Here is a 19937-nt window from a genome sequence, read left to right on the forward strand (position 1 = left end):
TAACCTGATTTCCATATTTTATTTCATCTTTCAAGTAAGTTCTTAGAGATCCCTGGTATTGAAGTGTTAAATCTTAATTTTCTTCATATATCAGAACATCTGTTAATAGGCCCTTGTATCTATTCCGTGGTCAACAGCTAACTGGATCATTCAAATCTGTATTTTTCACATAAAGAATAACATAAATGTGCTTGTTTATATTCAAAATGTATAAACGGCTTTTCTGAACATCTTGGTTCTAGCTAATAAGGACAATATAAATTCTTACATTTGGCAAGTATCTAGAGAGAATATTACTTTTAACTTCATTTTCCTAGTAATTTGCATTCTTGTAGTGAATGGGATATAACCAATGAAAAGACTTCCTTATTTCCTTATTCCCTCTAATTCACACTTACTAGAAGCTTTTACAATACTGAAATATGAAATAGTGGTACTAAGGAACGACAAGAATACTATGAAAGCTCAAGCCACTGTGTATCTCTGTCATTACAAAACTATAAACTGCATGCCAATGGAATGTTTTCTACTAAATTTTTTAAATAAAAAGTTTTGTGGGTTAAGAAGATACTTTAATTTTTCATGCTGAGTTCTATTCAAAGTGAAACTGTTTCAAACTCAAAGCATCCCTAAAGACCCAGATGAAAGATATTCAAACTGGCATTCTTAAATTTTGTATTTTTTCTTTAAGGCAATGCAAAGGTAACTGCTGAGCTGAGCAATGTTTTAGAAAGAGTTATATATTTTTGTATGAAACTGGATTTTACTTTTTAATAAAGTTCTTGGCTCTAAGGTTTGACGTCTACTTTGAGCACCAATTTAAAAGGAAACATTTCAAACTATAAAGTAAATCAATCAGTATGCACTTTATTTCCAGCCAAGGTTTTACATTAAGACCAACAAACTATGTGTGGGCAAACTGCTGATTCACGTTTGAGAAATTACATGGTTTCTACTTAGGTTCGGAAAATGTAGTTCGTTGCCATAACATAAGACTTTATTTAATCTGAAAACCACCTGAAGGTGTTTAGAAGTGTATCCTAAGAGATACACTTGGTGACAGAGGAAATATACAGTGTTATGAAAGTATACACAATTCATGACCACAGTGTAGAGCTATTCATGGTGAATAGGTAATGTTCACCTGTTCTCCAAAAGTAGTGAAAAACATTAAGTCACTAAATAAATGCTCAGAATTACCAAGGAACAGTTAAAAACGACCAGGATCCAAACAGGTTACTTATATATTTATCTATAAAGAAGTGACAACACTAAAAAACACATTGAAAACCAGTGTTTTGAACTTTAAGTGTGGGATTTAAAAATACTCCATTAACTTGAGAGTGCAATAATTTTTTCCAAATAACATTTGATGGGCAATTCTGATATATTTTACAGCTGAAATATTCCTAAAAGGAATATCTACATACTATGGCCTATCAAATATAATCTGCATTTTGCAAATCAATACAAAAATTTATCCATCATTTATATTTCATATTTATATACTTTTTAAAAATTAGGTTTTATTGCTAAATGAATTTAGAATTCATATTAAATTTGGAAACCTAATATAATGCTTTCATACCTTATTCCCAATTGATTTTTTAGAAACACTGGAAGCAAATGATTATGAAAATGAGACTGCAACAGAAGGCATTTTGAAAGGAAAAATAATTAGGTGCCATTTGCCATTTTATTTCAAAAGCATATTTTGTCCCACTTTTTTCACTAGCAAGAGACTAAAACATGAACCTTTTTTTTTTTTTTAATAAATATGACTACAGTAATCAGAACACAAAAAAGAGTCGTCAGCATTGCTTAGATATCTAAAACAAGGGTAACACTTTCCCACTCACCTAAAAGAAAAATACTTTTTGATTACCAGTTTACAAACATCAGATTCACTGGCCATGTTAAAAGGTCCAGCAAAATTTTAATTAAACAATACTTGAGAATGAACACACACACACACACACAGAGAACATCTGTGTGTGTGTGTATATATATATTCATTATAAATATATATACACACGTGTGTATGTATATATATACACGTGTGTGTGTGTATATATATATATATAGTCAATGTATTCAATAGGCATTCCCCCACAAAATTAATTCATACTTAATTGCCACTTTTAATAAACACTTGTTCACAGATCATCCATTTGTCTTATATGAAGTTAGGCAATATCAAATGTTCTGTTATGGTCTCCATCTTCTTCGGAATCATCCTCTGAAGCTGTTGAAAGAAAACAGGATGATCAAGAATGATTTTAGGGGGATGAGAATGGAAGTGTAAATATGAAGCCAGAATAGCAATGACTTGTAAAATAAAAATCCCAATTTAGTATACTGTTTGATCAAAATGGTAAATGATAGGGTTAGGGGTGGTCTGACTGTGGGCGATGCCCATCCACAATGTTCCCACCCCCACATCTTTGTTAGGTTAGTTTTTATAAAAATGAAAATGCTTAAAAATGTGCTTCAAGAAACATCTTCTAAACAACTGAGACCAATCTGTGTTCATAGTAGCTAATGATACAGACACCAGAGAAAAAATGAACTTAAGGCAAGTGCTCTCACACACCTGAGAAGAATCTGGTTTATTACTGCTGCATGTTTGATGCATCCGATGAGAATGAAAAAAAATGTACACAGAATAGGTTATGGGTGTTCTTCCAATTTACATCAAAGCTCTGTCTATACAATGCCAAGAAAAGCTCTATTTAGCCAAAAAAAGCTTTATATAGACACAGCCCAAGTTAAAATAATTGGATTCAATAAAAACCTTTTTTTGAGATTATTCCTATGCCTCCACATTATTGGAAACATCACTTGCGCAATGTTTCTGACATCAATTTATTATTAAGTAGCTCAGAAGTTTAAAATACACATCCTGGAATGTCAACAGGAAGGACATAAGTAAAAAACTATGTATTCTATAAACTGTTGTGTGTTCAGAAAAATGGAAGTTCACTAAAATAAACACCCAACCAGCATTTCCCTAATATCAAGGGCAGAAAGGTTAAATGTACACTCTTCTTGTATTAATACTGGACCTAATATTTAAGAGTACCCAACAAATGGAATCGACAAAAAAATTATGCTATATGTATGGATGAAACCTAAGTTTCCTTAGTCTACCTATCTTGCAGATCTTAAGTCCATTTTTAATAAATGGTATCAAGCATGTACTCAGCTCATAAATGAGTAGATCCTGCAGTTAAGTTTTATGCTGTATCACAGAAAATATCAAACTAAAAAATAAAACAGCTCTTCAGGGAAATTCTCATATTTTCTATTTGATTAAAGCCATAGAAGAAGAAAATTCAGTCAGAACTAGCTCTTAGAACATGAAAATTTTGGTACTTAGGATTAAGCTTGCAGCACCCACATCTGTCACTCACAGCTGAATTTGGGTGTATTTCACCTCCATCTTTCTCAAATGCTGGGAGGAGACACTGCTATGTTTAAGAAACTAAATTCTAAATGAGAATGTTAATTTAAAAAAAAACAAAACAGGCAATCTGAGGAAAATATACAGTGAAACAAATCACTATCAACACATCTGGCAAGGTATTAATTATAATTTACCAAAAAAGAGACTGTTGTGTTAGACAACACAAGGGATCTAAACTAAGAAGGTATAAAAGAAAAAGTATTTATACCCAATGAATTCACATTTTATATACCATTTACTCCTTTATATACCATTTTCACAAATACTGAAATGTGAAAATGCATTATCTAATCCTCTCAGAACTTAAAAACAATACAGACTTAATGACAAAAATCAGGGTCTTAGAATATTCAAGGCATTAAAAGGTTCCCATGAAGACCAAGTCCTTCCCAAACTTTAAAGGATGCTGAGCTTACCCTAAAGGTAAAAACATTATGCACACTACAGGTAACACTCCAAGTGTTTTGAAGATGAGTACAGAAGATAATCCAGTGGAGATTACATATTTTAAAGCACTTCAAAGAGTGTGATGGAATCTGACCGTGGGGAGCCAGTTGCTTTGGGTGAAAAGGTACAAAAGGTACGGTAATCTTGGATTCTCAGGGATTGTTTCACAGCTACTGATATCTGTGCCCACCTGATATGAAGCACCCTGGAGGTTGTAGGACTTTGAGGTTAAGCTGTGCAGATGCCTGTAAAGATTTGGGCATTAAGTGCCTTCACATAGGAGCCCAGGCAGAAGTCCTAATGCTGGAACGTGATCTTAAGAGATTGGAGCTGCTGGCGGAGCTGGCTGCCTATTAAAGGTCCATGAGGACCTGAACAAGGAGCAAAAAAAAAACTATGGCTTCTGTTATAGACTCAGAATTAGGAATCTTTCAGCCTTATTTTCCTAGAACTACAAACAAACCCAGGGAAAACCTTTAGTGATCTAACAAAGCTGAGTAGCAAGTAAAACTTCATAGACACACACACACAAATTGAACAGATTTAGAAGTGTGGTTTGAGCAGTGAATGTTTTCTTTTTGATTAAAAGTTCTAAAACTAAGACATTCAAAATAAAATTTTATTTAAAATATTAAAATACATCCTATACCTTAAAATAGAATTTAAAAGAATATATGCTTTTAAGAAAATGTCAGTTGCTCTACCCATCTTTCCCAAATCAATTATTTTGCTATTATTAAGCCTATAAATGAAGCTCTAATTTGATAGAAAGAATATACAATTAGGTTTTGCTCTGTGGGTTTAATTTGCAAAAGTAAATTCAACAAGTCTGGGAAGGGGAAATTCCACCTACTTTCGAGATCTTCCATATGTGCCTGAAGAGTTCTTGCAAGGTTAATAAACTAGAAACAATGCAGAAAGAAATATAGTAGTTTAAATGTTGCAAATGTATCTAAAAAGAGATTAGTATAGGAGATTCATTTCTACTTAAGAAAGCCAAACACCATTTTAAGCCTTTAAATAGGGGTCTTTCTACCCCCACATCACAAATTACAAGCTTAGGATATTATCTTTTAAATGTTGTATATAATCATTATATAAATGGCCATGTAGATATCATGAATCATGTAGAAACTGAAAACAGATACAATAAATTAATCCAATGGCATTCTGTCTTCTTGCAACACCTCAAAAAATTATGGAGAAAAAAATTAAAACCATTACAATTTGGACATAAATGAATTCACTTTTAGTGGTCAATTAAAAAAAAAAGAGGAGAATAAAACAAGAACAATAATGCCTAAATTTGATAGCTCCAAAAGTGTTTTTAATCTGGTGAAGACTTCCCCTTTAATATAATTTGTCTGTATCTTTCACAAAGGCATCCAACAGATCTTATTATATGCATTACATAAGGTTTATTCATTTTGACAAGGGTAAGTCACCTTCTAAGAAATAATTTTATAGCACTTACTAAATTTAGGTTCTATGATTTCTTAAGGCCTTAGAAATCAAGACAGCTCTGCTCAAATTCTGAATGCTCTTGATAGCTCATTCTTTTTTTTCTTAATCATATTAATCTGTCCAAAAGGCTCACAAGAATAATGTTCACATAATGATTACAGAAAAATATTTTTTAACCAATTAGGAACAGTGTATGTATTGGTTATTTGATAATTTTCAAAATAAAACATTTTACATTTCACCAAATCTATTCACAAGCAGATTTACATTTCACCAAAAACTCGGATCTATTTTTAATCATCAGAGTGAACATTTATTTTAAAAAGTCTGAAATAATATCTTTATGAACATGTTTTAAGATATGAAGTGTTCACAATGCTAGAGTAATGAGATGGAGACCCTAGCCCCTGCCACATTAAATGGGCCAGGCAGCAGAGTATAAATTTCCTATGGTACACTGAGGTAACTTATATCACTTTACTTATGAGCACCTAAAAGACAGCTAGCTCAAGTGTTAAGATAAGAGTAAACAGAGTAAACACACAATAGTCTGTATCTTCAGTAGTTTGTAATGTGAATGCTTAAAAATTAGTTCACTGGCAATCTTTTATAGGATACTAACAAATGAAATTGAAGTTAATTTCCCAAACTCTTGGTTTTTGAAGTTCAATTTCAATGTCAGGTTTCTAAGTTGTAATAATGAGCTGGATGTTCCCTTCCAAATTAAAAAGAGCATTTCCTCTAGGTGTTTTCAATTCATCCCCGTTTTTCACTGAAATATATTCCAATTACCGTCAAGAGCTAGGAAATTACTTCTACAAAAAGCTTAATGAAAAAAATTAGGCTGTTTGATAGAGAAGTAAGGAAGACAGCAATTACTATTAAATCTATAATATCTTTATTTTTAAGATACATTTTAATATAAGAGCCCCCCCCCCAAAATAGAATGTGAACATATAAAACAAAGTGCTTTCCAAAGCAAACACTTGCAGCATCGCACCATTCCCCCCCACTCCAATATTACTTACTCGGACACGCGTGCTTGGTTCATTTGTATTTCCCATCATATCAGAAAAGCTTTGCTCGCACAAGTGCAATAACACAACTAGGTAGAGACCAGAGCTGATAAACTCATACTCAGCCTTTAACAGGGAAGCAAACGAGAAAAATACGGAGAATGAAAAATTAGTAGAATGAGATTGATACTCAGTATACTGATAAGCTAGAGGAAATGTATTTGTAATCAGTTTCTAGGAAGAGATACAGTGCCATCTATTAAAAAAGAAATAAAAAGCCATCCCTCGTTAGTTTCGAAAAATTTTACTAATGTTATATAATGTGTTCAAATAGGTGTTCTTTATTCTCATATAGTCTTCCGTTATGTAATTATTTATATAAAAGTGGGGAAAAAAATCACGTGATGGTAAAATAAATGCTCTGGTTCCCTATAAAGCTCAAAATAGATTTCTTTGCACAGATGGCTGTAACTGTTTACTTAAAAATTAGCATTTCATCTATAGCTGTATCAATATATTACATAACTAAAATCCTATTCTGAAAGGTCAAGTGTTTCTTATACAATTTAACTAACTTCAAGGCAACAACAAATACAAAAATGAACTTAAAAAAAAAGGCAGTAGGGCGCCTGGGTGGCTAAGTCAGTTAAGCATCTGTCTGTCTTCGGCTCAGGTCATGATTCCAGAGTCCTGGGATCGAGTCCATACTTCTCCCTCTGTCTCTCATGAATAAATAAATAAAATCTTAAGGGAAAAAAAAAAAAAAGCATAGTAAAGTAACTTCCAGATATTGCATAGAAATTTGCAGTGGGCAAAAACAGTTCTTTGGTTTAAAGTTGTTCTGCTGTTTTGAAAGTAAGAATACAAAACATGAATATAATATTATTAAAAATCTAAACTGTTATGTAATTGCTACACAGTGAATTATCTGTAAATTGCATCATTTTCTCATAATACAGTTATCTGAAATTAAGAATTGTATGTTCTTAGTACGAACTTGAGCGAGTTACTGATTATAGAGATTCTTCAGAATACTCAACAAATTTCAAATTGATAAAAAGTTTCTCTAAATACTTCATTAACTGCTTATTTTTAACTCAAAGGTAATCATGTATCTAGGAGATTTAAAAAAAGAATTTAATGGTTATCACCTTGAAAAAGATGAAGGCACTGGATAATGAAAAACTAAACTGTACTTAAAATGAAGGTAGTTGTCAGGCCACTAGAATCCATGATTCACAAAGAACAAAGATGTTAAAGCCAGGAAGCTTAATCACAACTGTCATTTTTATAATGACTCCACTCAGTATTTCCTAACACCTCTAAATTATTTAAGAAGTGGGTCATTAAAATTCTTGAAGAACAATAAAAACATTCCTCGCTATATGAAAAGTCAAAACCACCTTCAAGAGACATGATGGAGCACCTAAGAAAGAATGGCAGGAGAAAGCCATCCTTTGAAACCTACACTAATTTTGAGAAGATTAAAAAAAAAAAACCCAAGAACAAAAAAAAAAAACCACAAAATTCTTTGCATTATTCCACCTTTCCACACCCCCTGCCCATTCTATAAAATTCTATAAAATACCAATGTACAGCTGTCTACAGAGACGTCTTGAGAATTTAAGACAATGCATTACTCAGACTGATATTCCTTTTGGAGTACATTTTAGATTGTGCTTCAAGAAAGAGTAAAACAATAATTAACATTAAATTTCTATCTATACTACAGAACTGCCTAATGTTTCATTCATTAAATCAGTGACTCTTAACCTGGAGGTAAGCAATTAGCTTCAAGAGATCTGGGAATCCCTAAAATTATATACAGATTTTGTGTATATGTATATTTTGTAAGGTGTGTTTCTGGTTTTATCCAGATTTTCAAAGGGTATCCATATTCCCACATTTAAAAAGTGAAGAATGCCCATAAAAGATCATATATTGCATGTTTCCATTTGTATGAATATATCCAAATTTCATCCAATTTGTATGAAATATCCAAAACAGATAATCCACAGAGACAGAACACAGATTAGTGGTTGCCAGGGGATGGGAGAAGGGGGAAGGAGCAATTGCTTAATGGGCATACGATTTTCTTTTAGAGATGAAAATGTCCTGGAACTAGGTAGAGGTGATGGTTGCACAGCACTGCAAATGTATTAGTACCAATAAACTGTTTACCCTAAAATGGTTCGTTATATAAACTTCACTTCAGCTAAAAAAAGGGGGGGGGGGCACCTGGGTGGCTCAGTGGGTTGAGCCTCTGCCTTCAGCTCAGGTCATGATCTCAAGGTCCTGGGATCGAGCCCCGCATCGGGCTCTCTGCTTCCCACCCCCCTCTCTGCCTGCCTCTCTATCTACTTGTGATCTCTCTCTGTCAAATAAATAAATAAAATATTTAAAAAAAAAAGGGGGGGGGGAAGGTGCTCATTACTCCTTCATTTAAAAAGTGCTTTTTCAAGCATTCATGCATTCTCTCATCATCATCTTTTTATCAAAAATATGCTAAGCACACTTGGATAATATAGCCCTAGAGCCATTCTTTGTAATCTCTGCCAACATCTTCCCTCTTCCCCTGAATTTTCCTTTAAAAAGGGGAAAAAACTGAGCTCTAAGCTTCAAGAAAAAAAACTGATCAAATCAATGGGGGGTGGGGGTGGGGAGGAGTGATCAATACATACCAAAAAAATCTGAGAAATGAGGAAAATATTTGAAATAAAATCTTAATATGATCAGAGAAATCCCAACATTATTCATTATATAATTAATAGCATGACTGTAGTGATACAATTCTGAAGGAAAGAGAAACAATGTGAACTTGGAATAATTGATTTCATGTAAGATAACTTGTTCAACATAAAGGTAGGAGTGGGAACAGGGCAGGGGGAGTGGGGAATAGGAAGGGTAGAGGGAACCAGACAGGAGTAAGAACAAGGGGCATCAGATAGATTCATAAAAAAAATTATTCCTAACATAAAAAATATAGAACTAGGATGCAGATGTGGGGACTGGTGTTTTAACTATTTTCCAGCACTCAAGAGGCATTCACAACTGAGACAGCTATGGGGAGAGAAGGTTGGTATTACTACTTTGGGACTAATTTTCTAAGCTTTTATTATTTTCAGGTTTATTTAAAAGACGTATGATGAATTTTATTTTAAACCCAGAATCTGTGACTTGGTTATTTGCCTTTCGCTTTAAAAAGTTAGAGGAAAAATAATACAAAATTATAAAATCATATAATACCTAATGTAATAACAGAGAATTATATTAAAACCATTACTATTATGATTTCAGTGTCGGTTTTCTGACCACGTTTTAATCTTTTCTTCAAGAGTTGTCCTTTAAGCATAGAATAGACACTTACCAAATTAGGCAAAATATACTAACTTGTTCATTTGCATGAGCTCTATGTAGTTCATGAATATCAAAATCCTCCAGGTTAAGCTGCAACTTCTCTTTACAGAGTTCACAGGTGGTTACGGCCTCTAATGAAGAACCTGGTAAAATAAAAAGTAAAGTTTAGTTCTGCTATGTCTCCACAAATATTTTTCCTTGTAAAGTTCTTTTTGAAAAAGATTTTATTTGAAAGAGAGAGCCTGAGCAGGGTGGGAAGTGGAAAAGAGGCAGAGGGAAAAGCAGACTCCCCATGGAGCAGGGAGACCAATGTGGGGGTTGATCCCAGGACACTGAGATCATGACCTGAGCCAAAAGCAGCTGCTTAACCAACTTAACAACCCAGGCACCCCTCCTTGTAAAGTTTTAAGCTTAGCATATAAGTATATACTCTATACATCAATATATAATAAAAATATAAATACATTCTACATATTAAGATATATATTCTATGTATCAATATATATAATCAATATATAGAAAGGAAGTAAGACTACATTGATAACACTGATGTGCTTGTCAGGTTCTAATCTACGGTATTTAGGCCCCGCCCATTATTTAGGTATCTACTGTTTTTTTGCCTCCCAGAAATGCACGTACATCTCCACCCCTGATGGTGGGAAGCTGACAATGGAATGTCGTCTGTACTTCCCACTTCCTCAAATAGCTTGACAGGATGCCATGAAAACAATTTTAAGTAATACAGTATCCCAAACAATGAGTTACCCTATAGTCAGGCCAGTATCTTTGATATGACAATATAGACCTTTTGAGCTCTAAGCTTAGAGCTTAGAGCTAATGAGGGGAAAAAAGGAATCCACTTCTGTCCTTTCAGCCACAAAAGGAGTGAAGTTCTGATACATGCTACAACACCGATGAACCCTACAAACTTGCTAAGTAAAATAAAGCAGATACAAAAAGGACAAATATTATAATTTGATTCTATTTATATGAATTATGTAGACAGGCAAATTCAGAGAGAAAATGAGCAAGTTACCAGGGACTGAGGAGAAGGGAGAGGTGGAAGTTGCTACTTAATAGATACAGTTTTTGTTTGGGGTGATGATAAAATTTTTCAAGTGGGCAGTGGTGATGGTCACACAGCATTCTGAACGTATTCAATGCTACTGAACTGTACACTTAATAATGGTCAAAAGGAAAATTATATATATATAGTTTATCAAAATTAAAAGGAAAAAAAAAAGCTCCTTCTATCCCATATACATTCAGTTATTGGTTACTCCTCAGCTTCTGGGTCTAATAGGTGATAATCTAATTAAACATAGCCATTTCCACACCTCCACCCCACCATTTTTATTTTTAGATAGAGCTTTAAACCGAAAAAGATGTCCTAAAAGTTTAAGAAGTCACGTTATTAACAGGGTAGAGGTTTAGATTCAATTCACCTCAAATTTGTTGACTTTGTTATGTGCTAAGATTTAGAAGGAAAAGGTAGTAAACCCTGTTGTCTTCAAGTAGCTCTTAAACCTCTTAAAACAGTAAATTTGGCATGAAGTCCAAGACAGCAATGGTAATTTATATGCATTTTCTTTTGAAAATACCCAATAGAAAGTGAGTGCTATTGTGAGGTAATATGTTGTCTCAAAATGTCCTGCAGTCAAACTACATAAGATATTCACAGTATTTCAAGGAATGAATAAAAACTAGTTGTGACTGTTGCTGCTATTTTAGGAGTCTAACATACTTAAAGATTTTGAAATTAAAATGCCATCTGGAATATTTTAGTAAAAAAATTAGTATTATACCACTGACAACTAAATTCAGGGAAAGTTTGTATTATGGTCTGAAGAGGAATATAAAGAATGTGAAAGATAAAATTTAGCAGACATTTCCTAAAACTATCTTCTGATTCAGAAGCCAAGTATTATTATAAAATATGGACCTTGGAGACAGACCAGGTAGTACAAATTGTTACACATCTTAGGGATTCATTTTTTCTCTTCTAGGAGTTAAGTGACTTCTAGAACATTCAAAAAGGTCATATATAGCTGAGAAAAGTCCATTTATACCTACATTGTTTAGTCCATGACTCTTTCCACATATACCCCACCTCATTCAGTAGGCCCTGACTGCATCTGTCTAAACTCATAGGTCTATAAACTTGCTTTATACATCTCTGCACATCCTGCAGAATTTAACAGTCCACACATGGCAGCTGCTTAATAAATGTTTGTATCAATCTCTACCAGAATGAATATTCTACCAGATAGGTCTTCATGTACGTATGAGAAAGGCTTGTGAAAATTTGTCAGGAAGGTTCAGATCTTGAGATCTTTACATTCATTTGACCGTATCTTAGAAAGTACCTATTATAATCTGATAAAATCCATCAAACTGAGTATTTGCCACATGCCTAGTACTGTGAGAAACTATAAACATCATTTCATTTGACCTTCACAACAACCCTGTGTGGTAAATACTACTAGTTCTACTCATAATGGAACTGAGGCCCAATCCCAGAACTACTTAAGAGTGTCTAAAACTCGATCTAGGCATCTTTGTATCTAAAAACTCTACTGGGTAATTGTGACCCAGCAGCCAGGGTTGAGAACCAATGTTAACAAATTTACTAGAGATCCTCCAGGTTAAGTGTTAGAGCCATTATGCCAATCTCGGCTTGTATAATTCCAAAATGCCAATGTTCTTAACACTGTATTATCTGTTTTTCTGCCTACACAACACTAACAATCTAACTGCAAATATTAGCAGAAGGTGAATCACACTGTTTTTCATTCTGGTAATGGCTAACATTCCTGGGCCCTGACTGTCAAGAACCAACGCTTCCATGACAAATACTCATTTCATCTTAATAAGGCCCAAGGTCAGTGATATCAAAGCCAAGAGGCTGTTGTAACACCATACAGCTAAGAAAAGGCTGCTACAAATCAGACACATCTGTCCCACAGCTTTGCGATCAGACTACCTTAAAACAAAAACATAAACCCCCTACCCCATGGAGGCCTTGCTACCTAGCTACACACAAACAAAATTTTCCCAGGAGCTTCATAATCTCTAGCTTAAACAGGTTACCCAATGCTTTCAAAAGATTATTAAAATTTGTATTAATGCCATCATACTTCACAAATGATTTTCCTAAGTCACCAACTGCAAGACTGTCAATCTCATACTGTGTCCATTTATTAATCTGATCTAATTTCCCACCCTACTCACTCTACTAGTTATTTTCACTATGTTCTCTGGTACTCATGGTCTAAACTTCTCTCATAACCAGTCTCTTTTTTGATTAATCTCTTCGACTTCACACCTAAATCACAGTGCCCTTCTAGACTATTACATACTTTTTTCCCACAACCCTTTATACCTCAGGACCAAGAGGTAGAAATAAATAACCACATACCTATTGCTATTTTGAAACTCTAAGTCCCTCCTCTTTCTTAATAACTTTAGCACCTGGCTTTCCAACTTTATCAACTTACTTCTTGGCCATTTCAATATCCACACACACTTCCTCAATATCTGTGCTTCTAAGTATCACCCTTCCCCACCCTGCCACCCACTATGGTCATATCCTTGACTTTGTCATCATAGTTTACTGCACTACCCCTAAATTTGTATTTTAGGCATTTTCTCCAGTGTACCTAAAATTTCTCATCAGTCCAGTTTACCTACTCTGGCAATTGTCTTCAATGTCAATGAGACTCAAAGACTTCTAACCCTACACCACTTTCTGATGTCCTTACTCCCCCTCTTGATTTTCATTTCCATGGCCATCACAACTATGTCCTTACAAATATCCTTAACTCCCTTCATATTTGCCTAACAAAGGTCCCAACACCAGTGACCCCAAATCCCTGTCTATATCCAACCATCTGCAAACTGCTTCTAAAAAATGTACATCTCACTTTTAATCATATTCACAGCCACAGATTTTTATGGACACTAGTACTTCCAGAACCCTAAAAAATGTCTTTACTTGAAACTGAAACAAAAACACATCCTATGACCCTATTTTACTCCCTAATTCCTCCACCTTATCACCAGTCTCCTTAACAATAAAGCTTACTGAAGAGGGGTCTATGTGGCTGTTTCCTGTCTTACCTTGTTTTCTATTAATCATGCTCATGATTCCATCACTCCACAAAAACTGAAACCACCGAGGACATTCATGCTACCAACTGCCATTTCTTTGTTCGAATCTCTTTGTGATACTTGGTATGTTTGATCACACCCTCTTTAGAACACTTTCTTCTTCTGGCTTACACAACACTGCATTTTCTTAGTTTTCTTCCTACCAGATTGTGCCTGCTTCTCAGATCTCCTCTGCTCCCACTAAATACGTGGGTGCCCCAGGCCTCTGTCCTGGCCTTATTCCTTTGATACCTGTTCTTGCTCTAGGGACTTTACTTAATCCCATAGCTTAAAATTATTACTTACGTGCTCTAATTCTCCAAAATGTAACTTGCAGCACTAAAACAACAGGTCTGTCTAGCTAACTACCTAGATCACATTTTTAGATGGTTTTCTAATAAGCAGTTTATGTCTAAAACAGAATTATTTCCTGCCCCACACTTATTCCACTCCTACTCTTTAAGTTCAGGAAATGGCCCCACCATGTACTCAGTTGTTCGACACAAAAATACCAACTTCTCAAACTGTTCTTTCCCCTTCACCACATCCAATCTATTGGCAAGTCATACAGAATCTACCTCCCAAACACACTAGAATCCAACCATTTCCACTCACCATCTCTTTTAAGATAGATTCCTGGATGGACTCCCTACCTCTATTCTTGTCCCCCTAAAATCCATTCTCCACAAAGCAGCCGAAATAAAATCATTTTACTCCCCTGCCTTTCAGTGGCTTCCCATCACACTTAGACAAAAATCTAAATTTCAGACATTAGTTTTAAAAGTCTTAAATGACATAACCTCTGCTAATCTCAACTATCACCCTTCTCCTTGTCCACTAATTATACTCTTGCCACACTGCATTTCATTCAGTTCCTCAAACACACCTGTCATATTACCTACTACCTGAAAGTTTTCACACTAAAAGCTTCCTCAGTTGGAATGCTCTTGCTCTCATTTTGGAACAGCTAGCTCCTCTTTGTTCAGTTCAAATGTTCTCACCTCAACAAGGCATCCCTTTAACGCCCCATACCACCACAAAAGCAAGTGCCTTGTCTGTCCTGTTTACCATTCTAGATCCCACATCTGGAACTGTGCCTGGCTCCCTAATGGGTACTCAATTAACAATGAATCCCTATAGTAACCTTATTACTACTCCACAACAGCATTAGAAACAAGTATTTCTCAAGGCCACATAGCTGGTAAACAGTAAGCATGACTTTTTCAGAAAGATTTTACATAAGGATCAACTGTGATAATCAATTATAGTTACCCAACATCTATGAAAAAGTAGTTTGTTGGGTTAATAAAATACAAGAAACACTACGAAAAATTTATGAAGCAAGACTAATGAGTGCTTTAAAAAAAAAAAAAGATTTTATTTTTTCATTTGACAGACAGAGATCACAAGTAGGCAGAGAGGCAGGCAGACAGAGAGTGAGAGAGTGAGAAGCAGGCTCCCCGCTGAGCAGAGAGCTCGATGCAGGGCTCAATCCCAGAACCGTGGGATCATGACTGGAGCTGAAGGCAGCGGCTTAACCCACTGAGCCACGCAGGTGCCCCTAATGAGTGCTCTTTAACGCTTTTGCTTCAAAAAATAACATTCTTTTGAAAAGAGTGTAACTCTGACAATTAATTATAATCAGATTTGCTAACTAAAATACATTTGTATGTATATCTCTTAGAAAACCTGTGAAAACAAAATACATAAAAAGATAAATCTCACCGGAGTTAATTTTGGCCTGTAACCACTTTTTCATACACTCTTGGTGGACATACTGCAAACTTCCTGTGCACTTGCATGGCTCTATCAACAAGTTAGATGATGATGCAGCTGCCATCTGACAAATTCTACATAAGTCACCTTCTTCTTCTTCAGAATCCTCTAAAAGGAGGCTAGAAAAGAAGGAACATTTCATAAACAGAGTTATGATAACTCATCCTGGTTGGTCATTTCCAAACATACCTATCTCGAACGTCTTTGTTATTTCTACTCATGTTCTGAGTAGAAAAAAGCAAAAACCTTAAAAAACAGCGACCACCATAAAAAAAAAAAAAAAAAAAACAGTTCAGTAAGAATAAAAATTATATTTTAAAGATAAACAGAACAGGGTATATCCTATTATCTTCAAATGCTTTAAGTAATTTTCTCTTTGATATCACACTTTAAGTTTCTTATTTTTCATGATTACTTTACAAACATACCTAAGAGATTTTAATTTCTGTATCAGACTACCTTCGATTCCAACAGTATAAAGGAATATACTTACTTACATACTTACCACTTTTCTCCCCCACATCCCCAAAAAAGTCAATAAAGAATGACTTGTTTTTTTCATTTACATGCTATCAGAACCACATATATTTAAACTGATAAAACTTTTTGTATTTAATCACAGTAAAAGACAACAGGCTTTTAAATTCTCCATTTCCCCCTCCCACAGCAATGTTATTCAATTACCCTGATTTTTATAGGGCAGGCTTTTAAAGTGTGAAGACTTTCCATTAACCTATGTTCTCTATTTAATAGGCCAACATGTACTGCTTAATTTAATGCAAGATGATAGTGTATATATATATAATTTTTTGTTAAAATCCCCATTACCTTAGTCTATTGCTGGAATGAAAGAGTACTCACAACTGAATGCTTAAACTGCTACTGAAATACAAGTGGATTATACAGGTTCCTAATGAATTTAGAAAAAGATGTGTGGAAAGAGGATTAGATGTATAACAATTAGGTGACTATCATGCTCTAACTGAACCAGAGATATAACCCCAACCATAAATATTTATGTTTTACCTTCAGATTTAACCTTCTTTGGCTTACAGTTTCAATTTTTTTTTTAGTTGGGGAGGTTCAATTTTTTAGATTCTTATTCATTTACCTGTGGAGTGTCTTACAATCTTCAGGTATGAGCAAAATATATAATAAAGGAATACACACAGTTTCTATGACAAAATAACCAACAAATGCTACTTTATAAACTATCTAATTAGACAGAGTGATGCTGGCTTAATTTCTCTCTGGTAATTACTAAACTAACGCTTTGCTCTCTGTTTATACCACTGGTTACTAAATTCCTCAGCAGACAGCTTGTAATGAGAGGAAGTTGCTATAATGACATTAAAGCTAACACTATCAGGACAGTGAGTGAATCGTTTTCCAAGGAAAAACAGCAAACTTTAAGTGCAGGAAGAGAATAGTCCCATGGTACAATTTGTCCTACATAAAGAGAAAAGGGAATATAGTGGCCTAATGTCCAACATCTTAGGCTCCCCTTTATCCCCAGAGGTTTAGATTTGAATGTATTTGTTCTTTAAAAAATCTAAAAGGATAGTAACAACTATGATTCCCAACAATGCCATTACATTAGGCCTTTATGAACAAGAGAAAACAAAACGCAGAATACCTCACAGCCTTCACTTTACCTAAGTCTCTTCTTCTGAGAAGTGTGTTTTACATGTAATATCCTAATCTGTTTTTATCAGGAAAATTATTTTTTATAAAAACTATCTTAACAGATTGAAAAACTAAGTACATAACATGACAAAATAATCAAGTTGGGACTAAAATTTCTCATTTTTATCTTTACTCTTTTACCAGAGATTTTTAAGCAATCTTCAACGCTACAAAGATACATTTGCATAAGAAGATTCTAAGTCCTGAATTTAAACTAGTATTTCCATCAAATATTTATAATATACAAAGAATATTCAGTATATACCTGGACTTCAAAAGTAAAATAATTTGTGTAAATGATTTTTACCTCATTCCAAAACAGTCTGAGATAATAAAAATAAACGGTAAATAAATCTTACACTAAAGGTTAGACAGATTGTTCTGATAATCCATGACCACTGACTGAGGCCCCTTTACCAATCCCATTTAGCAGCGGTCTATCAAGAAAGAGGTAAGAGATTAAGAGTTTTGACTTTTGTGCATCTTTATCAAAAGCTGGTTAAAAATAATCTTTAGACAATTTCTTGATGCAATCTATACTCCCAGTGTCTACCTCCATTATTAATTCTCATCCATTTCCTTTGAGAACCTAACATCTCAGTGGATATAAATTTTAAGGAGAAGAAACCTTAGATACCAATATTATGAGAAGCCATTTTAGAAAAGGACTCCTTCCTCTAATCTGCTCTATGCTTTATCAACTTATGACAGGTATTCAAATTTACCTCTCTTTTATTTTCTGCAGTCTCTCTGGGTCTCTTGAAGGTGCACTTTTAGTTTTATCACTTTTTCCATCAGATGAACTCCAACCTGAAGGAATAATATCTACAGTGATCATGACATTGTCGGTTAAATTATTTCCAAGTGCTGGGGGGACTGCAAATCGAAATAAGGAACCAGGAAGGATCCCTGTTATTCCTGTATTTCTTCCACTGTGGGCTGAATCTGATGTGGAGCCACCAGTACCAGCATTACTCGAAGCCGCAGATGCCTGTGATCTGCTGGCAGTAGCCCCAACAGGATCACTCTGTGCTTCAAGGTGAACCACTTCATTTGATTCTCTTCTAAACATATGATGAGATCTAGGTGGTATATCAGAGGTAGGTATCCTTGAAGATTCATCTCGTCCCTCTCGTCTCCTTCTAGAGAACAAAGGTGTGCATCTATTTCTAAGTGAGGAAGATAACCATGGTCCTGTATTTCTACCTTCAGATTCCTGGTTAAAATTTTCTGAATCTGGCTCAGAGCTATGATTTTGGCTAAGAGAGGACAAACCCCATCTTCGCCTAAGAAATCGAAATCCCTGAGAAGCTTCAGATGCCCTATTATCAGGGACATCAGAAGATGATGCTGCATTGCTACGAGACTGTGAAGTTGTCAAGATTCTTGGAGACACATAGGAATTTTCAGAACTCAACGATCTTGTGTTCAAGGAATCCTGGCTAGATCTTCGTGAAAAAAAGGTAGATGACATACTAGAAGCTATACGCGACAGCAATCTCCTGGTTGAACGTCTACCTTCATTGTCAGAAGATTCTTGAAATGATCTTTGAGATGAACCAACCCTATCTGAACTGCTTATGGTTGAGGTTTCATCTCTATTTGAAATATAAGAAAATCCAGGTTGTGTACTGCTTTGGGGAGATTCCAATTCTCTTGGAGAAAAATTTGATCTTAGAGAATTTCTACTGGAGTCCCTAGAACATGGTATGGTCTGATGTTCAGAAGGCATTTGGTGGTTTGTAGATGATGTATTCAACTGTAAAGTGCTCGCGGAGTGATCTTTTGGTCTTGCTCCCTGTGAATATGAAGAAGGAACTCTGTCTTGAACATCTATTTTTGAAAGAAAAGAAAGATACCAATGACATGAAATAAAATTGGAGTATTATTAAATTTGCATTTATTAATTACTGCAAACTGAAAAACTGGATTCAAACCAAATACTGCTATATTATACTATACATCTTAACTATTATAGAAAAAAACATATACTTCTCTTTCTATACCTCTGATAAAATACAGTACTGCTAAGTCAATACTGTAAACTGAAAAGGAAGAAATGTGTCACAGCTTATGAAACAAACATTTAAATCTACTAACTTCTTGAAGGTTTAACAGTCACAATTTGTTAATCAGAAATTGATATGGTAAAATAATATCTAAATGGACAAGGAATTTTAAATGGGACAAATAATTCAACATAAATGATTCTAACAAATAAAGGCAAAATCATCCTAAAGAGACAGTGTTTTTGGAAATTCTTACTCTGCAATAAGCATAAAACTTATTTCACACAAATATTATCATCCTTATAATTTTATGGCAAACCATGCTAACAGCTAAACTTTCTCCAATCTTTTTTCTTTCAAAAAGTAAGAGCAGTGGATGTTATCTCTGGTTACTCATCAGACATACCTCTACCTCTTAACTTGCTGGGAGCTCTAAGTTAGAATAGGGTCCTAGTAGTTGCAGTTTTGAAAACTATACCACTGGTGGTTCAAATCTTGAAATGGGATGAGAAATACTTTTGCATCCCTTTATAAAAGAATACTTATGCATACACTTAGCTTAAGAGT

At 34.5% G+C, this 19937-nt stretch overlaps 1 protein-coding gene across 9 annotated transcripts in view; it reads right to left on the reverse strand.

The window, feature by feature from the left end:
* Positions 1-847: 847 nt before the first annotated feature.
* MARCHF7 (membrane associated ring-CH-type finger 7) overlaps positions 848-19937 on the reverse strand; it is a 51313-nt gene continuing 32223 nt past the window's right edge. For 2 of the 9 annotated variants that reach the window (XM_082691382.1, XM_082691383.1), the window contains exons 5-9: positions 18087-19194; positions 15625-15794; positions 9784-9893; positions 6406-6519; positions 4522-4815 (exon numbers count right to left, since the gene is read on the reverse strand). In XM_082691382.1, the coding sequence (XP_082547508.1) occupies positions 4636-4815; positions 6406-6519; positions 9784-9893; positions 15625-15794; positions 18087-19194 (1682 nt within the window). In that variant the 3' untranslated portion in view covers positions 4522-4635. Of the gene's footprint in view, positions 2246-2593; positions 2619-4103; positions 4285-4521; positions 4816-6405; positions 6520-9760; positions 9894-15624; positions 15795-18086; positions 19195-19937 lie in introns of those variants that run through there. The other 7 variants (XR_014300679.1, XR_014300682.1, XR_014300683.1 and 4 more) reach the window with 7 other exon arrangements.

This window comes from Mustela nivalis (genome assembly GCF_964662115.1).
Source record: "Mustela nivalis genome assembly, chromosome: 11".
NCBI classification, from domain to species: Eukaryota; Metazoa; Chordata; class Mammalia; order Carnivora; family Mustelidae; genus Mustela; species Mustela nivalis.